This window comes from Protopterus annectens, chromosome 9.part0 (assembly GCF_019279795.1).
Source record: "Protopterus annectens isolate FY-2018-M chromosome 9.part0, PAN1.0, whole genome shotgun sequence".
Classification (NCBI taxonomy): domain Eukaryota; kingdom Metazoa; phylum Chordata; order Ceratodontiformes; family Protopteridae; genus Protopterus; species Protopterus annectens.
The window spans coordinates 783296572-783320024 of record NC_056743.1 but is presented as its reverse complement, the minus strand read 5'-3'; the positions used below and the strand labels follow the sequence as shown (position 1 = coordinate 783320024).

At 43.7% G+C, this 23453-nt stretch overlaps 1 protein-coding gene across 4 annotated transcripts in view; it reads left to right on the top strand.

Annotated features, from left to right (window-relative positions):
* CPT1C (carnitine palmitoyltransferase 1C) overlaps positions 1 to 23453 on the top strand; it is a 1701035-nt gene that overhangs the window by 1370403 nt on the left and 307179 nt on the right. For all 4 annotated transcript variants that reach the window (XM_044083414.1, XM_044083412.1, XM_044083411.1 and 1 more), the window contains exon 16: positions 539 to 691. In XM_044083414.1, the coding sequence (XP_043939349.1) occupies positions 539 to 691 (153 nt within the window). The remainder of the gene's footprint in view (positions 1 to 538; positions 692 to 23453) is intronic.

The following is a 23453-nucleotide window of genomic DNA, read 5'->3' as shown; positions in this document are numbered from 1 at the left end:
ACAGCAGCAGTAAATCTGCTGTAGTGTAATTACCAGTAGCGCAGAATACATTTATTTTCCAGAAAGTAAAAAACAAAGGGCATCACTGGTGCATATGTCAGTGTTGCTGCTTCACACCTCTTGGTTCCCTGGCTCAGCTCCAGTGTCTCATCTGTGGAGTTTGCATTTTTTTCTCATGCTTCCATGGGTTCTGGGTATTCAGTTTCTTCTCACATTCCGGAGATGTGCTGGTTATATTAATTTGTTTGTAGTTGTATACATGTGACTGTTGATCTGGCATCCCAGCAACAATTGTTTTGTAACTTACACCTGCTGCTTACCACAGTAGACGTCAGCTGTCCATGAACCAGAATTAGGTATTAAAATGGATTTATGTAATCTCTGTTTGTAAGCAAAGTAGTGATAGTTCATGGGATACCGCAAGTCTTTTAGGGCATGTAATGTTTTTCTTTTTTTATCACTGAAATACTTGCATCCCTTGCCTTCTCCTTATTGTCATTCTTTGTTTGCATTTTTTTCTGTTTTTTTTTTTTTAAAGAATGAAGAACGATTAAAACTTTGCCGTATTGCTGCTGAGAAACACCAAATGCTGTATCGTCTTGCCATGACTGGAGCTGGAATTGATAGACATCTCTTCTGTCTCTACGTTGTCTCAAAGTACCTCGGAGTGGACTCTCCGTTTCTGAAGGAGGTGAGCTGTTGTGTGCATTTTTGTCTTTATGAAAAGTTCTTAACAGTAAAAGGTCGCCTATGACTTCTTGCTTGTTCTAAGTTGCTTTTTGGCTGTTGCTCGGAAATTTTGCACAGGAAAAGTCAATGACATGAGAAAGCAACAAGCACAAGTTTGCTAATTGTCTCATTTCATGTGTATTGTACAGCAGCGTGCTTGACCTTAAAGGAATGCAAACTGTTTATTAAGTTTACAGACTGTTTAGTGCTAGAACTAATGACTGACTGCATTACTTTTATACATGCAGTCTCAACGTGTTTCTTGCTTCGTAAAATGATAAAATAAACTAACATTTTATATCCTAAAGTGAAATTCTATGGCACTTTCCAGTAGACAGTGTGTTTTTATTATATCACTTGACTTTACATGTCTACAGTGTAATGCTGTGTGGGTTTTGGTTTGCATTTATCTCCTGTTTATACACTGCTGAACACCTTTGTAGTTGGATGGTATAGTATTTATATTATTGTGATGCTAGAATGTGGGGTAGTGTTCTGTCACTGAGGAAACTGAATGACTGGCACTCATGCTTGGCTATTATTACAACACTCGGAAGTATTGCATAATTTTTGTCTCATTTGTAGTGCAGGCAATTATGTTTACATGATTTTTTTAAATTACTGTATTACCTATTAGTACTAGAATATAGTGCAGGTTTGGAGGATTTACATGTGACTACCTAATCAGGAACATTGTCCCCTTCACTCCAGTAATTACAAAACTCTGCTACATTTCCCTATTTGCTGTAATCTTTTATTAGATTTGTTTCCCATAACCCCCACACCCTCACATACACACATCTGATTTGTGTTCCTTATATTTTGTGTAAGCAACTTCTGCTTGTGTGAAAATTGCTTATTCCATTGTTAATCATTACCAATATTAAATGCTGGGAAGCTCCATTTACCTATCAGAGAACATGAAATGGACTAGAAAAACTGTTGAGACCCTTTTCTTTTTGCCTGAATGGAAAGTGTTTATTGTGTTGGCCTTTGTAACGAGTCAGTTTTATGCAGGTTGGTCATAAGATACAATATGCTACATCGATAAGAACAGCAGTAAACATTTAGTAACTGTATGTAGAAATCTGTTCTTTGTCAGCTTTACAGGTGCATTGCTTTTGATTACTACATTTCAGAATAGGCCATCATGATGTGCTGAATGATTCAACACTGCTTCAGCTGTAGGCACTTGGAAGTGTTTGCTGCCATTGTGTCCTGCAGCTCTTGTTTAAGTCACTACATACCAGTGCTAGAAGCTGAAGCAGGGTAGATAAACCGAAAATATATATTTTCCAGAAGTGTTAATCATTGATGCTGCCCACAGAACAACAGTTGTCACCTAGATTCATGACTCCATTAGAATCTGATGTGGATTTCTCTCTGGCTTTGATCCAGCCTGAGTGAATGATGAGGGTGCTCATGTTGCAGCCTTCATTATGTAATGTTGTAATGAGAAAAGAACATACCTCAGGAATCCCAAGAATACTGCGTTGTAATATACAGTTATATGATTTTCCCCTTGCAGTGGGGTCACTTGTGAATGAACTCTGCCCTGTATACTACAGTTAGCATACAGTTCACCTCGGATGTTCTTTGCGTGAATGCAAAATGGAACATTCGCACAAAAAAAAATCACTATTTACCTTACTTAACTTATTCACTTCTGATTAACAGGTGGATAATTAATCCCCTTGATTATTCTAAGTCTTGAAACCACTTGCTTAATGATACTTTTTTTCCAAAAATTGAAAATGTACCTCATATGATTTGCAGTATCTTATAAATAATGAGAGTTACAAACATGCAAAATATGAAGAGTATCAAAGACTTTCACTGCAAAGGTACCATCTGTCCAGCCAGCTTACTAAAGCTCAGTATCCTCCTCCCAAGAGGTCTGCTTCTGCCCTTGGCACATGCCAGCTTGCCTGCCTGCTAAAGAGGGTACAGTTGCATACATCTTGAGCCATTTTCAAAACATTCTTTGTCACATTCCTATATGTAGATATCCATCAGTGTTGTGAATAATTTTAACTGTACCATCAAATCCAGTCTGTCTACCCTTGGGTTATCTGCCTGCAGGTAGCCCCACAGTTGGCCCGAATATCAGAGACTTAGTATTTTTGCGTCTGTTGCTGTCGCTTCGGGACTGACGGCAGGTCGTCAGGGGTATAAAAACCGACAGCCAATGCCATTACATCAGCCTTTCTTGCCGAGGAGCCCGAAGCAGTTCGCACGAGTGCCGATCAGCCGCTGAGTTTCGTTTCCGAATTGAATCATCCTGAAGTCTTCTAAAGCTAAGTACCTCGTTGGGGATCCTTTTTTCTTGCTCTAACCGATGTCAGAAAAAGTTAACAATTGTCTTGCCTGTGGAAAGCAAATACCACACCGAGATTTCCATTCTTACTGCGTCACCTGTTTAGCCCCAGACCACAACATACCTCGCTGTTAGTTTTGTGCTTTGTTCAACACCTGAACTATTTGTCTTCAGGCCCTTATTGTTGCTAAATACTTTTCACTCTCGATCTCCGTATTCCGAAATGGCTTCGGTAAGCTATCCGACTACCGATTTTCTGAAAAAAACATAAGGATAAAGACAGAGGCAGACCGCACAGGTCCAAAACTGCCAAAGACGTTTCCATTAAGCTAGTCGCCAGTTCGCCGGTACTCAGTGAGGCGCTTTCGCAGCTGCTGATGCCCGCTTCGATGGATTCACAGGCTGCTACCGAGACCCATTCTGAGTCCGCTATGCCGCGAGACTCTTCTTTGACTATGGAACCTGTGGATGTCTCTACCTTGGATGGGTCTAGAGATGCTGTGCAGGCACCGACTTCTGAGGAAGTTCCTCGCACTACTGATATTCGACACAAACCGATTATTTCTTTTGCGTCTTCAGTTCTGTCTAAAACTACCGAGTTTCTAAGGCCAAGAGTATGAGCTACGTCTAAAAAAACGACGACCCAATCTCAAGCACCTGCTTCCTTGCCGCAACATCAAATACTTAAAATGGCAGAAGACCTGATTATGCTGATTAGGGGAAGCCAGCCTTCCTCTGCTAAGAGAAAAAGAGATCCGTCCCCAGCAGCTCTAACAGACCAGGAGTCCGACGACTCAGGTTTCTGAATATGAAGACATGCCTTTATCTGCTTATGAAGCTTCAGATGCAGAGGAATCAATTCCTTCTGCTTCCGCTCCAGAGGATTTTTCTTTTGGTGAAACCCTACATACTTTGAGAGCATTTCCACTTGGAATGAAAGACTAGCCTCAGTACAAAAAGAGACTCAGAGAATTTTTAGATTTGCCACAACATAGACCTTTAGCAATACCTCCAGTTCTGGATGTTGTGGATGATGTCTTTATGGAATCCAGTCTAACTCCTGATACTTTACCCCCTACACCAAGGAAACCAGACAGGTACTACAGAGTCCCTGACTCTCACAAATTTCTTTTCAAAAAATCCTACTGCTGATCCAGAGGTCATTTCACAGGGGCCTAAAGGTATAAAAGCAACCACAGTTCCCACCCCTTTGGACAGGGATTCCTGAACTTTAGAATGGGGTAAAAAAGTATACACCTCTGCAACTCTCGCCATTAGGGCATTGAATTGCCAGTTTCACATGCTGAAATACCAGCAACATATTATGGAACTTACTAAGCAAAAATTATCTACCTTTGCAGGCTGTGCAGAAAATAGAGTTACGAGAGCTTATGCATTCTTTAAGCCAAGTCAGCAAGCATACTTTGTAATGTGGCTTTGACGCCCTAGAAGCATCTTGCAGGGCAACAGTCACTGGTTCTGTACTGAGAAGGCACGCTTGGCTTAAGGAACAGACCTTGCTAGACCATGTCAAATCAAAATGACTAGACGCTCCTTTGAACAAGGACAATCTGTTTGGCACCAAAGCAGAAGATGTTCTAAAAAAGATGGAAGAAAAAGTTAAATTTGTGCAGACAGTCAAAGATTTTTTGCAAGTGCAGCCTCTTAGATTCAGTAGGCATTGCCCATCGAAACATTGGTCTTTTCCAGCCCCCTCAAGGTCGTCTCAAACCTAGACCCAGGGGAAACAGACCCCCCCCCAGATTACAGTCTCAGGGTATGCAGAGATCTAAGCAATGGAGTGCCTCCACTTCAAAAACAGGGAGTGCTAAGCCACCCCCTTACGGAAAGAATTCACAATGACTTCTCAACTCCATTCCTCACCTCTGCCCAACTGCTCATGCCCCTAGGAGGAAAACTTGCCCATCATGTAAAAAACTGGACCTCCATCACCAAAGACCAATGGGTCCTCAACATTCTATCCCAGGGGTACAAATTTTACTTCCACTCACTGCCAACCCCAAAAAGGTTCCCAAACCTTCCTCCAAACCAGTGGGCAGAGGCACAAAACCAAGTTCAATCCCTGCTCTCCATAAGGGCAATTCAACCTGTTCCTGCAGAACAGGTAGGTCAAGGGTTCTATTCCAGAATTTTCCTGGTACCCAGAAAAGAGGACACTTGGCACCCAGTCCTAAATCTTTCTAAACACCTTCCTGGTGGTACCAAAATTCAGAATGCTTACCCTTCAGCAGCTTCTTCCTATGCTGTCCAAAGATGCCTGGTCAGCCACCCTAGACCTAAAAGAAGCCTATCTGCACATCCCTATCAAGGACTCATGCAGAAAATACCTACGTTTCAGGGCAGGATCTATGCATGTTCAGGTCTCTGCACTTCCCTTTGGCTTATCCAATGCTCCCAGAGTATTCACAAAATGCCTGGCTCCAGGCATTGCCTATTGCAGACAGAGGACAATTCAAATTTACCCATACTTGGACGATTGCCTGATTCAGGCACACAGTCAGGAAAAGCTGTTGCAGCACCTGAAATTTGTAAAGAACCTTCTAACCTCCCTGGGGTACACTATCAACGAAAAGAAATCAAAACTAGTCCCTAGTCAAAAGATTGTATTCCTGGGTGCAAGCTTGGACACAGCATCCCAGATGGCATTCCTTACTCCAGAAAAACAAGCCTATCTGACAGGCTAATTCACTCAAATGGCCACCGGAGCCCAGCTATCCGCAAGGAAAATCCTGCAGGCCCTAAGGTGCATGGCCTTTTGCATTCTACTAATTCCATATGTCAGACTGCATATGAGGAAACTTCAGTGGTACTTAAAAAGTCTTTGGTGCCAGCATTCTCAGGACCTGGAAACCATCATACCTATCATAGCTTGTCTAAGGACAGAGATTCTTTGGTGGGCAGCAGCATGCAACCACAACAAGGGATTCCCTTTACTCAACCTCACACCGCCCAGACGCTAACCACAGATGCAACAGTCTATGCCTGGAGGGACACACCTGAGCTACAAGTGCATTCAGGGCCACTGGAGCTCAAGTCAGATTCATCTGCACATCAACCAGAAAGAGATGCTAGCTGTTCAGCTTTCAAATCCGTACTCTCACCAGGACCCCTACTAATAAAAATGGATAAACACCACAGTTATGTGGTACATCAACAAGTAGGGGGGATCCCACTCTTACCCACTCTGCCGACTAGCCGTGGCCTTGTGGAACACGGGCTTGGACATGCATATTCATCTGCAGGCTCAATTCCTGCCAGGCAAACCAAACTCTCTGGCAGACGACTTAAGCAGAAATCTCCTAGACCCACACGAGTGGCAATTATTAGAACCCAGCACCTTCAGCTTTCTAATCCAGCAATGGGGGACCCCAGAGGTGGACCTCTTTGCCTCCCCCTGCAATCACCAGCTCAGCAAATTCTGCACCAGGACACCTCACAGCAGGCCCTGGAAAGTGGATGACCTATCCTTCCAGTGAAAAAAACTCTCAATCTCTGCATTTTCCCCCTCTGCCTCTTCTCTCAAGAATATTACTCAAGATTAGACAGGACAGACCAAGGGCAATCCTGATTGCCCCGGGCTGGCCACGCCAGCACTGGTGTCCACTACTGCGCAGCCTGTCACCGGTGTCACCCTGGCACCTACCCCAGGTCCCAACCCGTCTCACTCAGCAGGGGGACGATCTTCCATCCGCAACTGCAAACACTGAATCTTGCAGCTTGGCTTATTCCTTGAATTCTCCCCCAGGGACCAGCCTAAGCAAGCAAGTGCAGGATGTCATTCTTGAAGCCCGAAGACCCAGCACAAGGAAATCCTATGCTGATAAATGGAAAAGATATTGTTCCTGGATTCAATCTAAAGGAGAGAACACAGCACTGCCCTCCTTACCTCTAATCCTGGATTATCTAGCAGATCTACTCCACAGAGGCCTGTCCTTCTCCTCCATTTAGATCCATACCTCTGCCATCTCGGCTCATTACAACACTGAGCTACCTCTCTTCTCTTGCCCTCTCATCAAACAGTTCCTGAGAGGGGCAAACAACTTAAGGCCACCAAGAAAAGCACCCACCCCTGCTTGGGACCTTAACTTTGTACTAGAAAAGCTCAGGCTTATCCCCCTTTGAGCCTGCGGCGTCAGCAGAGTTAAAGTTCTTTTCTTGGAAAATGACCTTGCTTCTGGCCATCACTTCAGCTAGAAGTGTCTGAGCTACAAGCATTTATGGCTGTGGAACCTTTCATTATTTGTCAAGCTGACAGGGTCTCCCTCAGGACTAACTCTTCCTTTGTGCCTAAAGTGGTGTCCACTGTGGCTCTCAACCAATCCATCCATTTGCCAACTTTCTTCCCTTTGTTTGTTTGTGTCTTTCGGCTTTTCCCGGTTAGGGGTTGCCACAGCGGAACTCTGGTCCACTAATGATTGGTAATGGATTTTTACATACCGGGTTACCAGCCCTGACACACAACCTTCAACCAAGGCACGCCCCATTCACGTATGCCTCCACACAGAAGACGCTCTAGCTGAGAATCAAATGGGACAACTTCTTGCTATGAGACTACAACGCTACCACAGCACCACCACTGCAGTATGGATCCTGCACTCCTTGGATGTGCACAGATAGCTCAGATTCTACCTTGACAGGAGTAAGCCTTTCAGGAAATCCGACCCATTTCAAAACAAACAATTTCCAAATGGATAGCACACTGTATGCATTTCTGCTACAAACACCATGGGAAGCCAAGTCCACAGGGGGTCAAAACACATTCCACTAGGGCAACTTCTACCTCTACAGCATTCCTCAGGGGAGTCCCTACCAGGGACATTCTAGAAGCTGCTACTTCGAGTTCTGTACACACCTTCATCAAGCATTGTCACCTGCCTATCTATTCCAAGTCCGGGGCGGGTTTTGCAACAGCAGTCCTGCAGGGCATACTAGCCAGCCCCAACACTTTTTGACTACCTCCACCCTTTCTTCGGCTTTGGGAATCAAACCAAGTGTGATGACTGCAACAGTGAAACACGAAGAACATAGTACAGTTGTATACACTTACCATAAATGTAGATGTTCAAGTGTATTCACTGTTGCAGTCCTGGTTTCCCACCCTCTAGCCCCTTTGTCTCTGTCCTCTCCATGTTTATTACTCACCCCTTACAGGGCTGTTGGTATTTACTTTTTACTGGTGGTGTTTTTCCTACCATAACTTAGCTCTTTGTTTGGGGAAAGAATAACTGATGGTGTCAGCTGCCTGTTTTTATACCCCTGACATCAGTCCCGGAGTGACAGCAACCGACGCAGAAATATGAAGTCTCTGGTATTCGGGCCGACTGAAGGCCCCCTGCAAGCAGATAACCCAAGTGTAATGACTGCAATAGTGAATACACTCAAACATCTACATTTATGGTAAGTGTACACAACTGTACTTTCTCCAAGGTTTTCTAGGCACTGAATTGTACCTCTCAACTGTCCAGATTTTCGCTGAATGTCCATATTTTTGCCTTGTAAATTTGGACTGTTCCTCAGAAAATTTATGGTTTTCTGACAAAACCCAGAGGATTGAAGTCCCTAAATAATTGCATACGTTTAAGTTTCAGGATTCATACCCTTCAGAAAATGCATGCTGACACAAATCCTGTTATTCTAGCTACTTTCTAAGTTTATAAGAGCAACATTTAAAATATGTCCCTGTTTTAGGGGCTTTGTACCCCCATTATTTTAGGCTTTGTCCAGATTTCTTGCACTAAGAGGTTGAGAGGTATGTTGACTGAATCTAGTTATCCTCCGCCCTTATTTCTTAAGCTTTAGCCATCGTTCCACGTATCTTAGACCAGTGCAGCAGTGATCTAATTATAAACATAGTACAGCTCTTAGCATAATAGTAATGTTTGAATAGTTCACTGTTGCAGTGGTAATGCCCTCTCTCCTTCCGTCTTTTTATTCTTTCATCTTACTGTGGCTGGGTTGGGTCTCTGTCGCTTTTATTTCTTTTTTATGACATAGCATTTTACTAATCTTTTTTTTTCTACAATATTATGCTTCACCATCCCTATTTAGGGCAAGAAAGCTGAATTTTGGCACCCATACTTCCTTTTGTATACCATCATATTTATCTGGAGCAGACAGGTGTCCAGCACTTTAATAGACTGGGCAGACATCCCATATCCTTGGCAGGATATGTCCCATATTTATCTGCTACTGCAACATTGAACTATTTGAACATCTGCTATTATAAGTTAACATAACAATACTGTCTTCTTTGATGGGAGGACCCACTATATTAGTAAATCATAACATTTGATCTTATGTTGTCAGTTTTCATTCATTACTCAGCATATGGGTTTGGATCCGACTCTGCTGCTGTTTAACAGCTCGTGGACACTACAAGCTGTTGAGCTCCTGCCTTACCCCTTAATGCAGCAGACCTCCTTATTCCACAGATCTCATTTGCCGCCATTGTGAATGTACGTGGTATACAGCTTTCGAGTAAGTTTGTTCTGAGAGTACGATAACTTATTAATTTTTTATTTTTTCTGTCTTAGTTTTTTTTTCCTTCCTTTGACTTAGCACTGATAGATGTCCTTCATGGATGCATCTGCAGTCATAACAAGTGGGTTGTCCTGTCGTCAGGCAGCCCTGCAGTCGGCCGGATTCCAAAGTCCGGGTCCGCTTGCTGATGTCGCACTCCACCCGGCGTCATCTCTGTTGGTCTGGTATAAAAGCATCAGCCGACGCCATTTTCCTCAGTCTTTCTTGCCGTGGCGGCTCAAGCAGAAGCTGTTCGCAAGCCGGTCGGTCGGATCCAGAGATTACTTCACCGAATACTATCAAGACTTCTAAAGCTTACCCGCTGGGGACTCTTTCTTGCCTCAGCCGATGTCAGAAAAAGTTAACAATTGTTTAACCTGTGGGAAACAAATACCTCATAAAGATTTCCACTCTTACTGTCTGCCTTGTTTAGGCCCAGCCCACGACGTAGCAGCCTGTTCGCCTGTGCCTTCAACCGACGAACGCTAGGCGGCCGGTCGGAGTTTGCAGAACAGTTTTTCGGTACTGATTTTGCGACATTATGCCGCCGGATCCTCCGACTACCCAATCTTCCAAAAACGCAAAGATAAAGACCGACATCGCGGTCCGCGGTTTCGCCGAAACCACTGTAAAGCAAATCATGAGTGTCACCGGTTTCGCCGAAACCGAAAACTGATCAAAGTACAGCTGAACCTATTCTTACAACTGAGGCCCCTGCAACTCTTGAATCGACCTCAGAAATTTTACCCACTACGGTGGTTGACTTATCAGACACCATCCCCTTGGATGTCTCTACCCCAGCACGGTGCTGCTAGGCCTCCAGCAGCCATGTCCATTAAGGCCTTCGCCAGGGCTAAAGCAGCCAAGACTACTAAATCAGTGCCTGTTAAACCCCCACATCCAGGCCCTCTTCTAGTTCTCAAATGCTTTCTTTGGCAGAAGATTTAATTTCTTTAATTAGAGGATCTCAATCTCACCCAGACAGGGCCTCTCAGCCCCCAGAGAAGAGACCTAGGGCAGAGCCCCCCGAGCCAGTGTCTTCTGATGATTCTGCTGATGAATCAGACATTACTGACCAGCCAGAGGCTCCCTTCTCCAATTTTGAAGATTCTGATGCTGAAGAATCCATTCCAGCTGCTTCCCCACCAGAAGAATTCTCCTTTGGGGAAACCTTGCATGCCATGCGAGAACAGTTCCAATGGCAGCAACAGGATTTTTCAGACTCCAGAAAAAGACTTAGGACCTTTCTGCACCTCCCACAGCACAGGCCCTTAGCTATACCTCCTGTTCTCTCTGTGGTGGATGATGCTTTCAATGATGTTTGCTCTCCAGATTCTTTACCCCAGCCCCTGCCAAACCAGACAGATTTTACAGGGTGCCAGATACTCATCACCACCTTTACAAGGCCCCACTTGCAGACCCAGAAACTATATCCCAGGGTCCCAAGGCAGTAGTCGCGACCACAGCTAAAAACCCTATTCCTTCTGAAAGGGAAGCAAGGTCATTAGACAGATGGGGTAAAAAGGTCTACACTTCAGCTACTCTCTCAGCTAGAGCTTTAAACTGTCAGTTTCACATGATACAATACCAAGAGTTTATGCTTGATCAGTTAACTAAAAACTAACCACTGATGAATCTCTTGATAAGAAATATGTATTAGAGATGGTAAATAACATACAACAGGTTAGCAACCATTCCTTAAAATGTGGCTATGATGCACTGGAGGCTTCATTTAGATCAGCCATGACAGGCACAGTGATAAGAAGGCATGCATGGCTAAAGGAACAAGCTTTACCGGATCATGTTAAAGCTAAGTTGCTAGATGCTCCTATGGACAAGACAAGTTTGTTTGGTACACCTGCCCAGCAGGTTATGAAGAAAATGGAAGAAAAGGCAAAATCTGTTCAAACTGTTAAAGATTTCTTGCAGGTTCAACCCCAAAGGTTTAGCAGGAACTGGGCTGCCAAAATTGGTCCTTTCCTGACTCCACAAAATTTCAAAGGGGCAGGAATAGACGTTCCAGAGGCAGAAACCAATCCAGAGGGGGTGCCTACAGAGGACGACAGTGGCAAGGTAACAACAGAGGCACAGACGCAGCCACTGCCACTACATCAGCACAACCACAGTGACTTAATCCTAACTCCGCCTACCAGGGAACAAATAGCAGCTCCTCTAGGCGGAAAGTTAACCTTATTTTCAAAGAACTGGCACTACATAACAAAAGACAAGTGGATTTTACAAACCATAGATCAAGGTTACGGTTTCACTTCCACACTTTACCAGTCAAAAGAGGAATGCCAAATCTACCTCCAAATCAAAAAACAGAGGCTCTCCGCCAGATAATGGAGTTAGCAAACATGAGAGCTGTGGAAAGAGTGCCAACAGTAGAACAAGGAAAGCTATTCCAGACTATTCCTAGTTCCAAGAAAGGAAAAAGTTGGAGACCAATTCTCGACCTGTCCACCTTAAATACATACATCATTGTCCCAAAATTCAAAATGCTGACCCTACAGCAACTTCTTCCCATGCTGGGCAAGGAGTCTTGGCTGGTAACTCTAGATCTCAAGGAGGCATACCTGCACGTCCCCATTCGACCAATCTGCAGAAGATACCTCAGATTTCTTGCAGGATCAGAGCACTATCAATTCTCAGCATTGCCCTTTGGCTTATCTACTGCGCCCAGAGTATTCACAAAATGCCTGGCATCAGTAATCGCCCATTGCAGACTACAGGGAATTCAGATTTACCCATACCTGGACGACTGCCTACTACAAGGGGACAACAAAAGCAAGCTGACAACAGATTTACAAAGGGTCATTTACTTGCTACAAGGACTGGGATACACAGTCAATTTACAAAAGTCAAGGCTGATACCATCCCAAACAAGGACATTCTTGGGAATTGGACACAGTACAACAAATGGCATTCCTGACTACAGAAAACAAAAGAACTTCCTCTTTACTTCTTGGCACTAACAAAACTGAACAAGTTAACAGCAAGAAAATTTCTGCAGGCCTTGGGCTTCATGGCATCATGCATAATCTTGGTCCCATTTGCCAGACTACATATGAGGAAACTACAGTGGTACCTAAAGAATTTATGGTCCCAACACAGACACAGTCTAGAAACAGAAATCCCACTAATTCCATGCTTAAAACAGGAGTTCCTATGGTGGGCTCAGGCATGCCAGTCAAACCCAGGCCTACCCTTTCGCAGATGTCAACCAAGCCAGACCATCACAACAGACGCTTCAGACCTAGGATGGGGCCCACATGCTGGACAAATGCGCAAGGATTGTGGACACAGGATCAACTTCACCTGCACATCAATCTAAAAGAAATGCTGGCAGTAAAACTGGCAATCCAAAAGTCCAAACCATTCCTCAAAGAGGGCGAGTTGATGATAAGGACAGACAACACCACAGTCATGTGGTACATCAACAAACAGGGAGGCACTCATTCATACCCCTATGCAGAATGACCTTGGAGCTGTGGATCCTGGCACTCAGCTACAACATTCAGTTACAGGCAATGTTTGTACCGGGAAAGACAATACTCTAGCAGACATATTAAGCAGAACCACTGGATGCCAATGGAAGCTGCACCGGACATCTTCAAGACCATCTCAAAGAAATGGGGAATGCCACAGATAGACCTATTCGCATCACCTCTCAATCACCAGCTCAAAAATTCTGCACAAGGACATTCCACCCACTAGCATGGAAAGTGGACTCACTCTCCTTCAACTGGAAAGGCCTAACAGCATATGCATTCCCACCTCTTCCTTTGATACACAAGGTACTACTAAAAATCAAGGAAGAACGCCCAAGGATAATCCTGATAGCCCCAAACTGGCCAAGACAACACTGGTACCCACTACTGAAGAGCATGTCTCGAACAATATGTGCCAATACCCTGATGCCTTTGATGTTAACTCAGAACAACTACAGCATCATACATCCAAACCTAAAACGCTGCAACTGACTGCATGGAACATCACATAGCAGCAGCTACTCCAGAACTTTCCCAAAGAGTTAAAGACATTATTCTTGAAGCACGAGACCTTCAACAAGAAGGAACTATGCTGGAAAATGGAAAAGGTTTGTCATTTGGAGTACCGAAGAGGAAAAGATGTGTCAAACATAGATATGCCTAACATTCTGGAGTATCTGGCGAACTTCTTCATTCAGGCCTGTCCTACTCCTCCATCAAGATACATGCATCAGCTATTTCAGCAGAATACAGCTTTGATCCACCTGTTTTTCACCCTTTTGCTCAGGCAGTTCCTCAGAGGAATCAAGAATGTAAAACCTCCAAGGAAACAACCATTACCAGCCTGGGATTTAAACTTTGTGCTAGAAAAGTTGACACTATCACCCTTTGAACCAGCAGCAACAGCAGACCTACAACACCTGTCATGGAAAACTGCTTTCCTACTGGCAATTACTTCAGCAAGGAGGGTTTCAGAACTACAGGCCTTAATGGCAGTGCAACCCTTCCTAATCTTCCACCAAGATAGAGTGTCCATGAGAACTAATCCTACATTTATGCCCAAGGTGGTATCCAGAGTATCTTTAAACCAGGCAATCCACCTACCTACCTTCTTTCCCAACCCACAAAACAGAGGGGAAAGAATACTGCATACCTTGATGTACATAGACAGCTACGCTACTTGGACAGAACAAAAATAGCAGAAAGACTGACCAACTTTTGTAGCCTATGCAACAGGAAGGGAAGGAAAAGCTATTTCCAAACAGACAATCTCCAAATGGATAGGAAATTGCATACGATACTGTTACTCCTTCCATGGAAAACCAATTCCACAGAACATAAGACCTCATTCTACAAGGGCAACAGCCGCTACCACCGCCTTCTTACCAGGCGGGGCACCCAACATTATTATTGAGGCGGCTACTTGGACCTCCGTGCATACATTTGCCAAGCATTATAATTTGCCTCTATATTCCAGATCCCGAGCAGGGTTTGCCACTGCTGTACTGCTAGGGATCCTAAACACACCATAATCTACTTTTATCCTCCTCCCTAGTTGGCTATGGTATTCTACCCATTGTTATGACTGCAGATGCATCCATGAAGGACATAGTACAGTTTTGTACCTACCATAAATGTAGATGTCCGAACTGGATAGCATCTGCAGTCAGGATTACCTCCCTCCTTCCCTCTGTGGTACTCCTAGGGTGTTTACCCTCCTAATAGCTAGCTGTTGGGGAGTCTTTATGGTGCATTTGTTTGTATATATGTACATATATGCTTATTGTTGTGTTTACCTCTATCTATTTGGAAACATTGGCATCTATCCAAATTTTAGCCTGCAAGAGGGCTACTGGCATCTGGGGCAAGAAACACTGAGGAAAATGGCGTCGGCTGATGCTTTTATACCCGAAGGCCAACAGAGATGACGCCGGGTGGAGTGCGACATCAGCGAGCCGGACCGGACTTTGGAATCCGGCCGACTGCAGGGCTGCCTGACGACAGGACAACCCACTTGTTATGACTGCAGATGCTATCCAGTTCGGACATCTACATTTATGGTAGGTACAAAACTGTACTTTTCTTTATTACCATCGCTGGTACGTTTTTGCTGTTTTTCTCTTCTTTAATATAGTTGTTGCTGTTTTTTGTTTTCTTACTTTCGACTAATTCTAATTACCATAGTTGGTAATTCCCTTTTTTCTTTCTATTACCGTTATTCGGTATTTTTCTAAATGCCATTGTTAGTAGCTATATTGTATTTTTCTTTTAATTCCAACCAAAAAAAAGTTGTTAAAATTTTTGTAATTGGTAGCAGCACTTCTTCTCTCTCAATTTTTTCTTCTGATGTGGTGCTGTGTTTGGCTATTATTGCAGATAAACCATCAGGGTTTAAAAAAAATTCAGTAAATGTGGGCATAAGATTCCTTTGTCCGATTCACATAGTCTTTGTATTTATTGCTTGGGACCAGAGCATCTACAGGCTTCATGCTCCATATGTAAAGCCTTTAATCCTAGATCCTCTCATAGGAAAAATAAATTGATCCTCAAAGGCCTTCTTCCTTTGGCCTTAGGAGAGTCACTAACTGCAGGTCAGACTTTCAGGCATGAGAAAAAGGAGGTAAAAAAGAGGCCTTTGGAGCATCTTAGCTCTTCTCAATAGTCTTTGGATCAGACATCAGAGCCACAGAAGAAAACTTAAAACTTTGGATCCGACGCAAAAATTATCAGATTTGACAATTTCAGACACCAGATCCATCTCTTTGGATCTGACCCATTCAGAATCTAGATATTTACCAAGGACACAAGGTATGCATCTTCCATGGATCCAATTCCCTCTAGTCTCCCATCACCCTTTCTGGAAAGATGGAGCTCTCCAACCATTGCCTCTTTCCATTCATCCAGAAGTCTCACTGAAGCGGATATGGTCTGAATGATGAAGTTTCTTTTGACACAAATTCAGATGGGAATTCTCCCGGTTCCTAACCCAGTGGGTCTTGGAGATCTGTGCTCATACAACCGCACCAATTCTGGCTCCTTCACTGATCTGTCCTTCAGTTTCAGAGCCCTTTGATCCGATACTCCTGAAACTGTCTGTTTTGGACCCAGTGATGTCGCTCTCTTTGTATCCAGTGTCTTCTCTGAGGGAGCCAGCTCCGATCTTGTCAGAGCTGGACGGCTCTCGGACTCAAAACTTCGTCAGATCTGAGAGGTTAGAGTTGACTCCGAAGTTGTCGGGAGCCGTCTCTACCCCTTGGAGCTTCAGTATTCAATTCAGGTTGAAGGGAGATGTCGGTCCAGGTACATGCCAGTGGTTTCCTTCTCCACAGGACATTCTGCCTTCAAGGTGGTAGAGTATTCTCTTCTAGAGATCAGATAGCCCCCCCCCCTTCTCATCTTCCTTCTGTTTTTTGGATGTCTTTTTGGTGTGAGCCTCTGCATTCTACTCCGCAGGTACAGCCAGCCCGAAGTCCTCCAGGTGACCCCACATGGCATAACTATCTCTTCCGATACTTCTTCAGAACATCCTACTGAAGAATTCCCTAGGAAGAGGAAGTGCAGGATGAAGCACTTGGACTCCCCTCAGGAGTCCGTCACAGAAGACACTGATTTTTGATGAGGGGGAAGAGTCCCCACTGACTACGTCTCATTTGGAGACATTTTAGAGATCCTGAAACAGAGGGGTGGATTGTCTACCAGCAACCCTTTTCAAGAGGAATCTGTATTTCTGGAGGCATTTGGTACTGGCCCATTTACTTCCTGGGTGACTCTGTCTACTGATGAGCTCATTGATTTGATCTCTCAGTGACCGTGGAAGGAACCAAATTCTGTAGAGCTGATCACCAAGAGACCAGATTAGGATCCTGGCACCAACGAGGGGAAGGGAATTTTGAAACAGAGAAATGCCATTGGGTGCTATCGTCATGGCGACAGCCACAAAGAGGGAACTCTTGGAACAGAGCTCTTCTGTTCCTCCCCCTAACAGGGAGTCTAGGGTGCTGGACAGGTTCAGGAAGCATTAATATGTATCAGTGACCTTTGCTCTCGGGTCCCTGAATTACATGGCACACTTTACCAGATTACAGAGGGATTTGATCAAAGAACTCTCAAAATCCCTCTCTGGGACTAGTACTGCCGAGGCAGAGTCTTCTATTGCTTCACAGTTATTGATCCTCCAGTCTATCTCATATTCCTGTAGGAGGTTTATTTCACATGCAGCTGAAGGATCCTCAAGAGCGTTGGGTTCAGGCATTTTCATCAGGAGACATGCCTGGATGTGTCTGTGTGACTTTGCAGAGCCCTTCAAGTCATCCTTTATCAATGCTGCCTTTGATGGAAGCTCTTTATTCGGCCATAAAGTGAAAGTCACACACTCTGGGTATGCGAAAGATAGTGATACCTTGTCTACTGAGGGAGTACGTTTTTCAACCCCTCAAAGAACCTTTTCTAGGAATCAATGTTGTGGTCGAAAGATGTGGTACAGGAAGTCCCAGGGTCCTTTCCATGATCCATGTGGACAAAGTCCCCCGGGGCAGAGGGGGGAACTGAAATGGTAAATGCCACCCAAGTGGCAGAGGATCCCCGCAAAACCAGGTATCCAGAGATTCTTTTTCCAAGAGACCCTGTCAGCACTCCTGAAAGGAGACTCAATTGTCCACTTCTGGAGGCAGTTGGGAGTCACTTATCCCTGCAGCAGAGAGCCTGGCTGGATATAACAAAAGATACTCGGGTGCAGAGTACTATTTCCAGAGGCTATATAATTCCCTATTCCTTACTGCCATCACTACAATTCCTGATGTTCCATCCAGTCAGAGGAAAACGGCAGCTTCGGAAATTCAAAAGCTTAGAAAAAAAAGAGTCATCCAAGAGGTCCCCCCTGACCAAAAGGGAGCCGAAACTTACTCAAGATTCATTTTAGTGCCAAAGAAAACAGGGAACTGCAGACCAGTTTTGGATCTCAGCAATCTGAACAAATCATTTCAGTATACCGTATTCCAGATGGTGACAGTTCACTCCATATTGCCTTTCCTGCCCAAGGATAACTGCATGTGCTCAATAGATCTCCAGGATGCATACTATCACATAAAAATGAACAGACGATCCAGGAGGTATCTACGCTTCCAGGTGGGATCCATTCATTACCAGTTCAGAGGATTGCCCTTTGATCTCACCACACCCCTAGGCTGTTCACCAAATCCATGGCAGTAGTAGCAGCTCACTTCAGACCACTAGAATTCCAGATGTTTCCGTATCTAGACGACTGGCTCCTAACTGGCTTGACCAAGCATCTGCTGATTGCAACTCAAACTATGTACCCCAGATTTGTTCCAGCCTCGGCATTACAATCAACCATAACAAATCTCAGTCTCAGATATCTCATAGGGGCCTTTTTCAACACAACATCAATGACAGCATATCTCCTATTACAGAGGCTTCAAACCATTTGTACTCTAGTCAAAAGGATGATCAGGAAATCAGTACTGTCAGCCTGAAATGTATTAAAAGACCATGAGATTGATGTCCACAGCAGTTGTACTACTACCTCTAGCAAGATACCAAATGAGAATCCTCCAGTGAAAATTAGCATAACTCAGGCATGCAGAAAGTACCTTTGCTGGTGGATTCACTCAGATCAAATATTACAAAGTCGTCCATTCATTCTCCCTCAGCCCAAGGCCATAGTGCCCACAGTTGCTTCCCAGATCAGGTAGGGGGGGATTTCTTGGGGAAGACTGTTCAAGGCATATGTGGTTCCCTGAAGTGGCCAACCTGCATATTAATGTGCTTGAAATGAGAGCAAGTATGCCTAGAGTTTCATGCATTCCAAGACCGTCTCCCTACCAGGACAGTTGCAATTCAAACTGTCAATATGTCTGTAGTATGGTACATCCGCAAACAAGGAGGGAAGCAGATCTTACCCTTTATGTCAAGAAGCTATGAGTGTGGGACAGTGCGTGATCTTTTCTTCAGTTTCTGATAGCAACACATATACTGGGGAAATCCCATGTGATAGCAACAAGTTGGACAGGTCCATTTTATTACCCCATGTGTGATGTCTCAACTCAAAAGTGGCAGAAATGATATTCCGTGTATGGGGCCAGCCATGGTGAGACCTGTTTGCTTCTCCCCTGAACAACAAATGCAGCAGATTCTTTGCCCTCATCCCTCTGCTGGGGGAATGACAGAGACACAGTCCTTCACAAGTGGCTCCCAGGTCTCTTCTATGCTGATCTCCCAACTCCCTTAATCCCCAGATTTCTACTGCAAGCATCCTGATTGAGTAACAGTTATCTTCATTGCCCCTTATTGACCTTGACAGTTTTGGTTTCCCTTTCTTTGGACTCATCTAGTTTTACCCACCTTGGATTCTGGATCTATATCAAGACGACTTATCTTGCCTGACTGACATATTTCACTCATACATTTTGGGCCTAAAACTGATCGCATGGTTTCTCAATTCCATTAGTAGCCAGACATCCTGAGATGTCTTCTCCAGTTCACCACATTCTTTTATCTTCCAACAAACTTTCCACTAGGAAGATTTACAAAAACAAATGGAAAAGGTTTGTGCTTTGGGCTCAACAAGACATGGGCACTTTTTCATCACCTGTATATAAAAGTTCTAGAATTCCTGGCTTCTGTCTTTAATGAAGGGGCTAGTCCTTCTACGGTCAAGGTTCATTTGGTTATTTACAATTTTCATATAGGGGTTGATAATTCAACCTTGGCTTCTTCACGTCTTTATAAAGCTTTATGAAAGGTGCCTTTTTACTCAAACCACATTTTAAAGACCCTACTCCACCTTGGGATATGAATTTCATGTTCCAGGCCTTAACTCAAAAAACATGTGAAGCAGTTGCAAAATGTAAGTTGAAATACTTAACTTGGAAAGCTATTTTTCTGATGGCCATAACATCAGCTAGGAGAGTTTCAGAGCTTCAAGTTTTATCCTGTAAGCCTCCTTATTTAATTTTTCATGAGGACAGGGTGTCTTTAAGAACCAGTCTTTCCTTGTATCTTAAGGCACTGTTGTGATCTAACATTAATAAAACTGTTAACCTTCCCGTATTCCTTCCAAATTTTGCAAACAAAGGTGAATACATTTTCCATTTATTAGATGTTTTATTTTCACAGATCGGAGAAGTTTAGAAAATCATATCAATTATGCGTGTACTTCTCAGAAACCAGATTGAGTCAACCAGTTTCAAAAGTAACTTTATCAAAATGGGTAACGGATTGTATTTCTGTTAGTAAAATGTTTGATTTGGCACTGCCAAAGCCTTTAAAGAGCCCATTCATCCAGGTCCATGACAACTTCATCAGCCTTTCTATCCAGGACTGACTTGGATGATATTTGCGCAGCTGCGACTTGGGCCAATCCTGATACCTTTATTACTCATTACAAATTGGATCTGGTCTCAAGGGGAAGAGTGGCCTCTGGCTGTACAGTACTCAGGAATATCCTTCCTTAGAGTCCACCTGGGATTCAAGTAGTTGGGGACTCTGGCCCATATGTTAAGAAATGAATGAAAATCAACATCATCAGGTAAAGAAGTTGTGTAATTGGCATAACATTGGGTCTACGTTGCCCATTTCATTCTTCCTCAACTCCCCTCCCTACCTCTCTTCTCTTTGGGAATTCTGAAAGAATGGGAGAGCATTAGAGAAACCATCTTAAAGCTATAAATTTATTCCATCATACATAAGAAGCTGCAAACAAGATCTGGGAATGAGAGGATCAGCTACATTATGGGTAAGGGGGAGCTTGAGAGCTTGTAGTATCCACGAGCTGTGAATCAGAGGCCAAATTGGATCAGAAGATTGGATCTGAACCCATGTGTTGAGGAAGAATGAAAATAGACAACACAGATGGTGAACATTGTGGTGAGTACATAACTTCTTTGATGTTATGTTGTCCTTATCTCAACTTCATTCATTGCTGGATGGGTACAGAACCAAGAATCAATTCCGACTCGGCCTGTATTAAAGCTCAAGAGCTTCCACCGGCTCGAGGCTATACCCTATCCCATCATGCCTTGGGAAGATTATCCAGATTTTATTTGCCACTAAACAAATTGGGTGCTCCCTCTCAGCTCAGGCTAAGTGGAAATATTTCTCTTACTTTTTCTTACCCTTAAAAAAAATTGTTACAGTTTGAATACAGTGTGTTTTGTAAAGTTTTAGTGTTTGAAGTGTGCTATAGATTGTTTTAGCTCATTCTTATGCTATTTTTGTGGTTGGCCGTCATCTACCGGTAGGTCTTTGTGTTTTTCCTCCTATCCCGGTCCCAAACTCATTTAATTTAGAGAGTTTTGGGGTTTTCTGCTCTAAATGTACAAAAGTGGTTTAAAATGGCCAAAAGTTACTAATACCCTGTAGAAAGGCACTGGAAACCAGCTGGTCCACTCAACAGAAATTTAATCCAAAATGCACACGAACATAGTGGTTTAAAAGCACAAAGCACATCAAGCACACAGACGTTGTAAAAACAGTTCCCCTTACATTTTCGTCTTACAAACTTCATCAGATAGGCATGTACTGCCCCAAAAGCCATGTTAAATACATTTTCAAATGAAAATTAACCAATAAGAAGCATTGATCAATTAAACAATTAACAATGAAGGTTCATTTTAAATGAATTAAAATACAGAATGTATGAGATGAATGAAATAAAACCTGGTAACATGAAATCAATCTTAAACCTTTTGTAATGTAAAATGCATCAAGTAGGGTGTATTGTGTGAATTGTCCACATAAACACATATTATAAAACAATAAATATTTTATAAAAAAAAAACATAAAACCATGTAAAAAAATGATAAAATAAGGTAGCATGAAATAGCACCATCTAGTGGAAAAAACAAGAATGAGTACATAAATAAGCTGACTATATAAAATATATAAATATTGTTCTATAATTTAATGTAATAATTGTCATTATACTGTTGCGGTTTATAATTTAGCAGACCTAAGTTTCAGAACTGGCTTTAAAGATACCATGTCATTTAACCCTGGATGGTTACTGGCATCCCACACCAATTGCCAGTTTAACTCCCTGTATTCAAGCCGGTTCTCCCACGGTCCTCCCTTGGGGTCAGTGGGTACAACTTCTATTGCAAAGAATTTAAACTCAGCATTTGCACATACTTGTGAGTGTTTGAACAGGGCATTGTTATCGTTTTTCTTTCTTATATCGTACCCATACTCATATATTCTTTGTTTTAACTTTTTCTCTGTCTTACCTACATAAAAAGAATCACATAACCCGCACAGGGCAATATAAACAACAGCTGTGGTACTGCAATTTGCAGGCCCTTTAGTCACAATATGTTTGTTTCTACATTTTAAAAACAGGACCTCTCCATTCCAGATCTTACAACATTGAGGGCAGTTTCCACACTTGTGTGTTCCTTTCTTGCTACTTGAAAAAGTGCCATAGTTTTGGTTGTGTGAACCTCCTCCTAGTATATTTTTGATGTTACGGCCTTTTTTTATATACATATTTAAGTGGTTTCTCAAATATGCAGTTTAAATCTGATAACCTGGCAAACTTGTTCCATTCATTATTTATTACCCTTTTCACTAAATTATTTTCACCACTATGTAATGACTAGGCCAGATGGAAATTTTCCCCGGTTATCATCACCATCACCATCAAATGTGGCCATATCCAAAGAAGACAGATTTTTACCCAAGATGGGAGCAAGTCTGTGATCCCTTCTCTAGAGTCTATACATTCGGCTCCTCGGTCTCCCCTGTTGCAGAGTGACCGCAGTCATAGATCCTCCCACTCTTCTCGGTCCTCTAGGCTCTCGGATCACGACATGGAGAGAGTGGTCAGTAGGTTGTTGAAGTCGCAGGCACTGGCCAAAATGTTGTCCAGCCCTCCTCAACAGGTGTCTGCTCCGTCCGCTTCCATCGATGTTCCTCCTCCGACTCCATTGAGCTCGGAGCCGGAGTTTGTTGGGGTTCAAATCGTGGAACCGTCGGCACCGATAATTTCTCCTTCGGTTCCGTCGTCGGCTGCGATCCCCTTGATGGTGCCGTCCGTTGAGGGATCTAGGCGCCGAGACTCCCTCGTCGGCCCAGAGGGGGGAGTGGCATCAGACCCTTGTCCGACCCCATTCTCCCCCTCGGAGCACTACATCGGCCTCGGAGCCGTCTCCCTCGAAGCGGAGGAGGATTCCAATTTCCTCGGAGCCAGAGCCTTCTCTGCATCGTGGCAGGGGACACCTTTGATGTCATGAGGAGTGTACTGGCCTCTGAGTCAGCTCCACTTTCGACCCCACTGGCTCCGTCCCCTGTAGTGCCTGCGTCAACCTCTGCCCCTCCTCCAGACCTCAAGCGTGGGGAACCGGCGCTCCAGAACACCCCA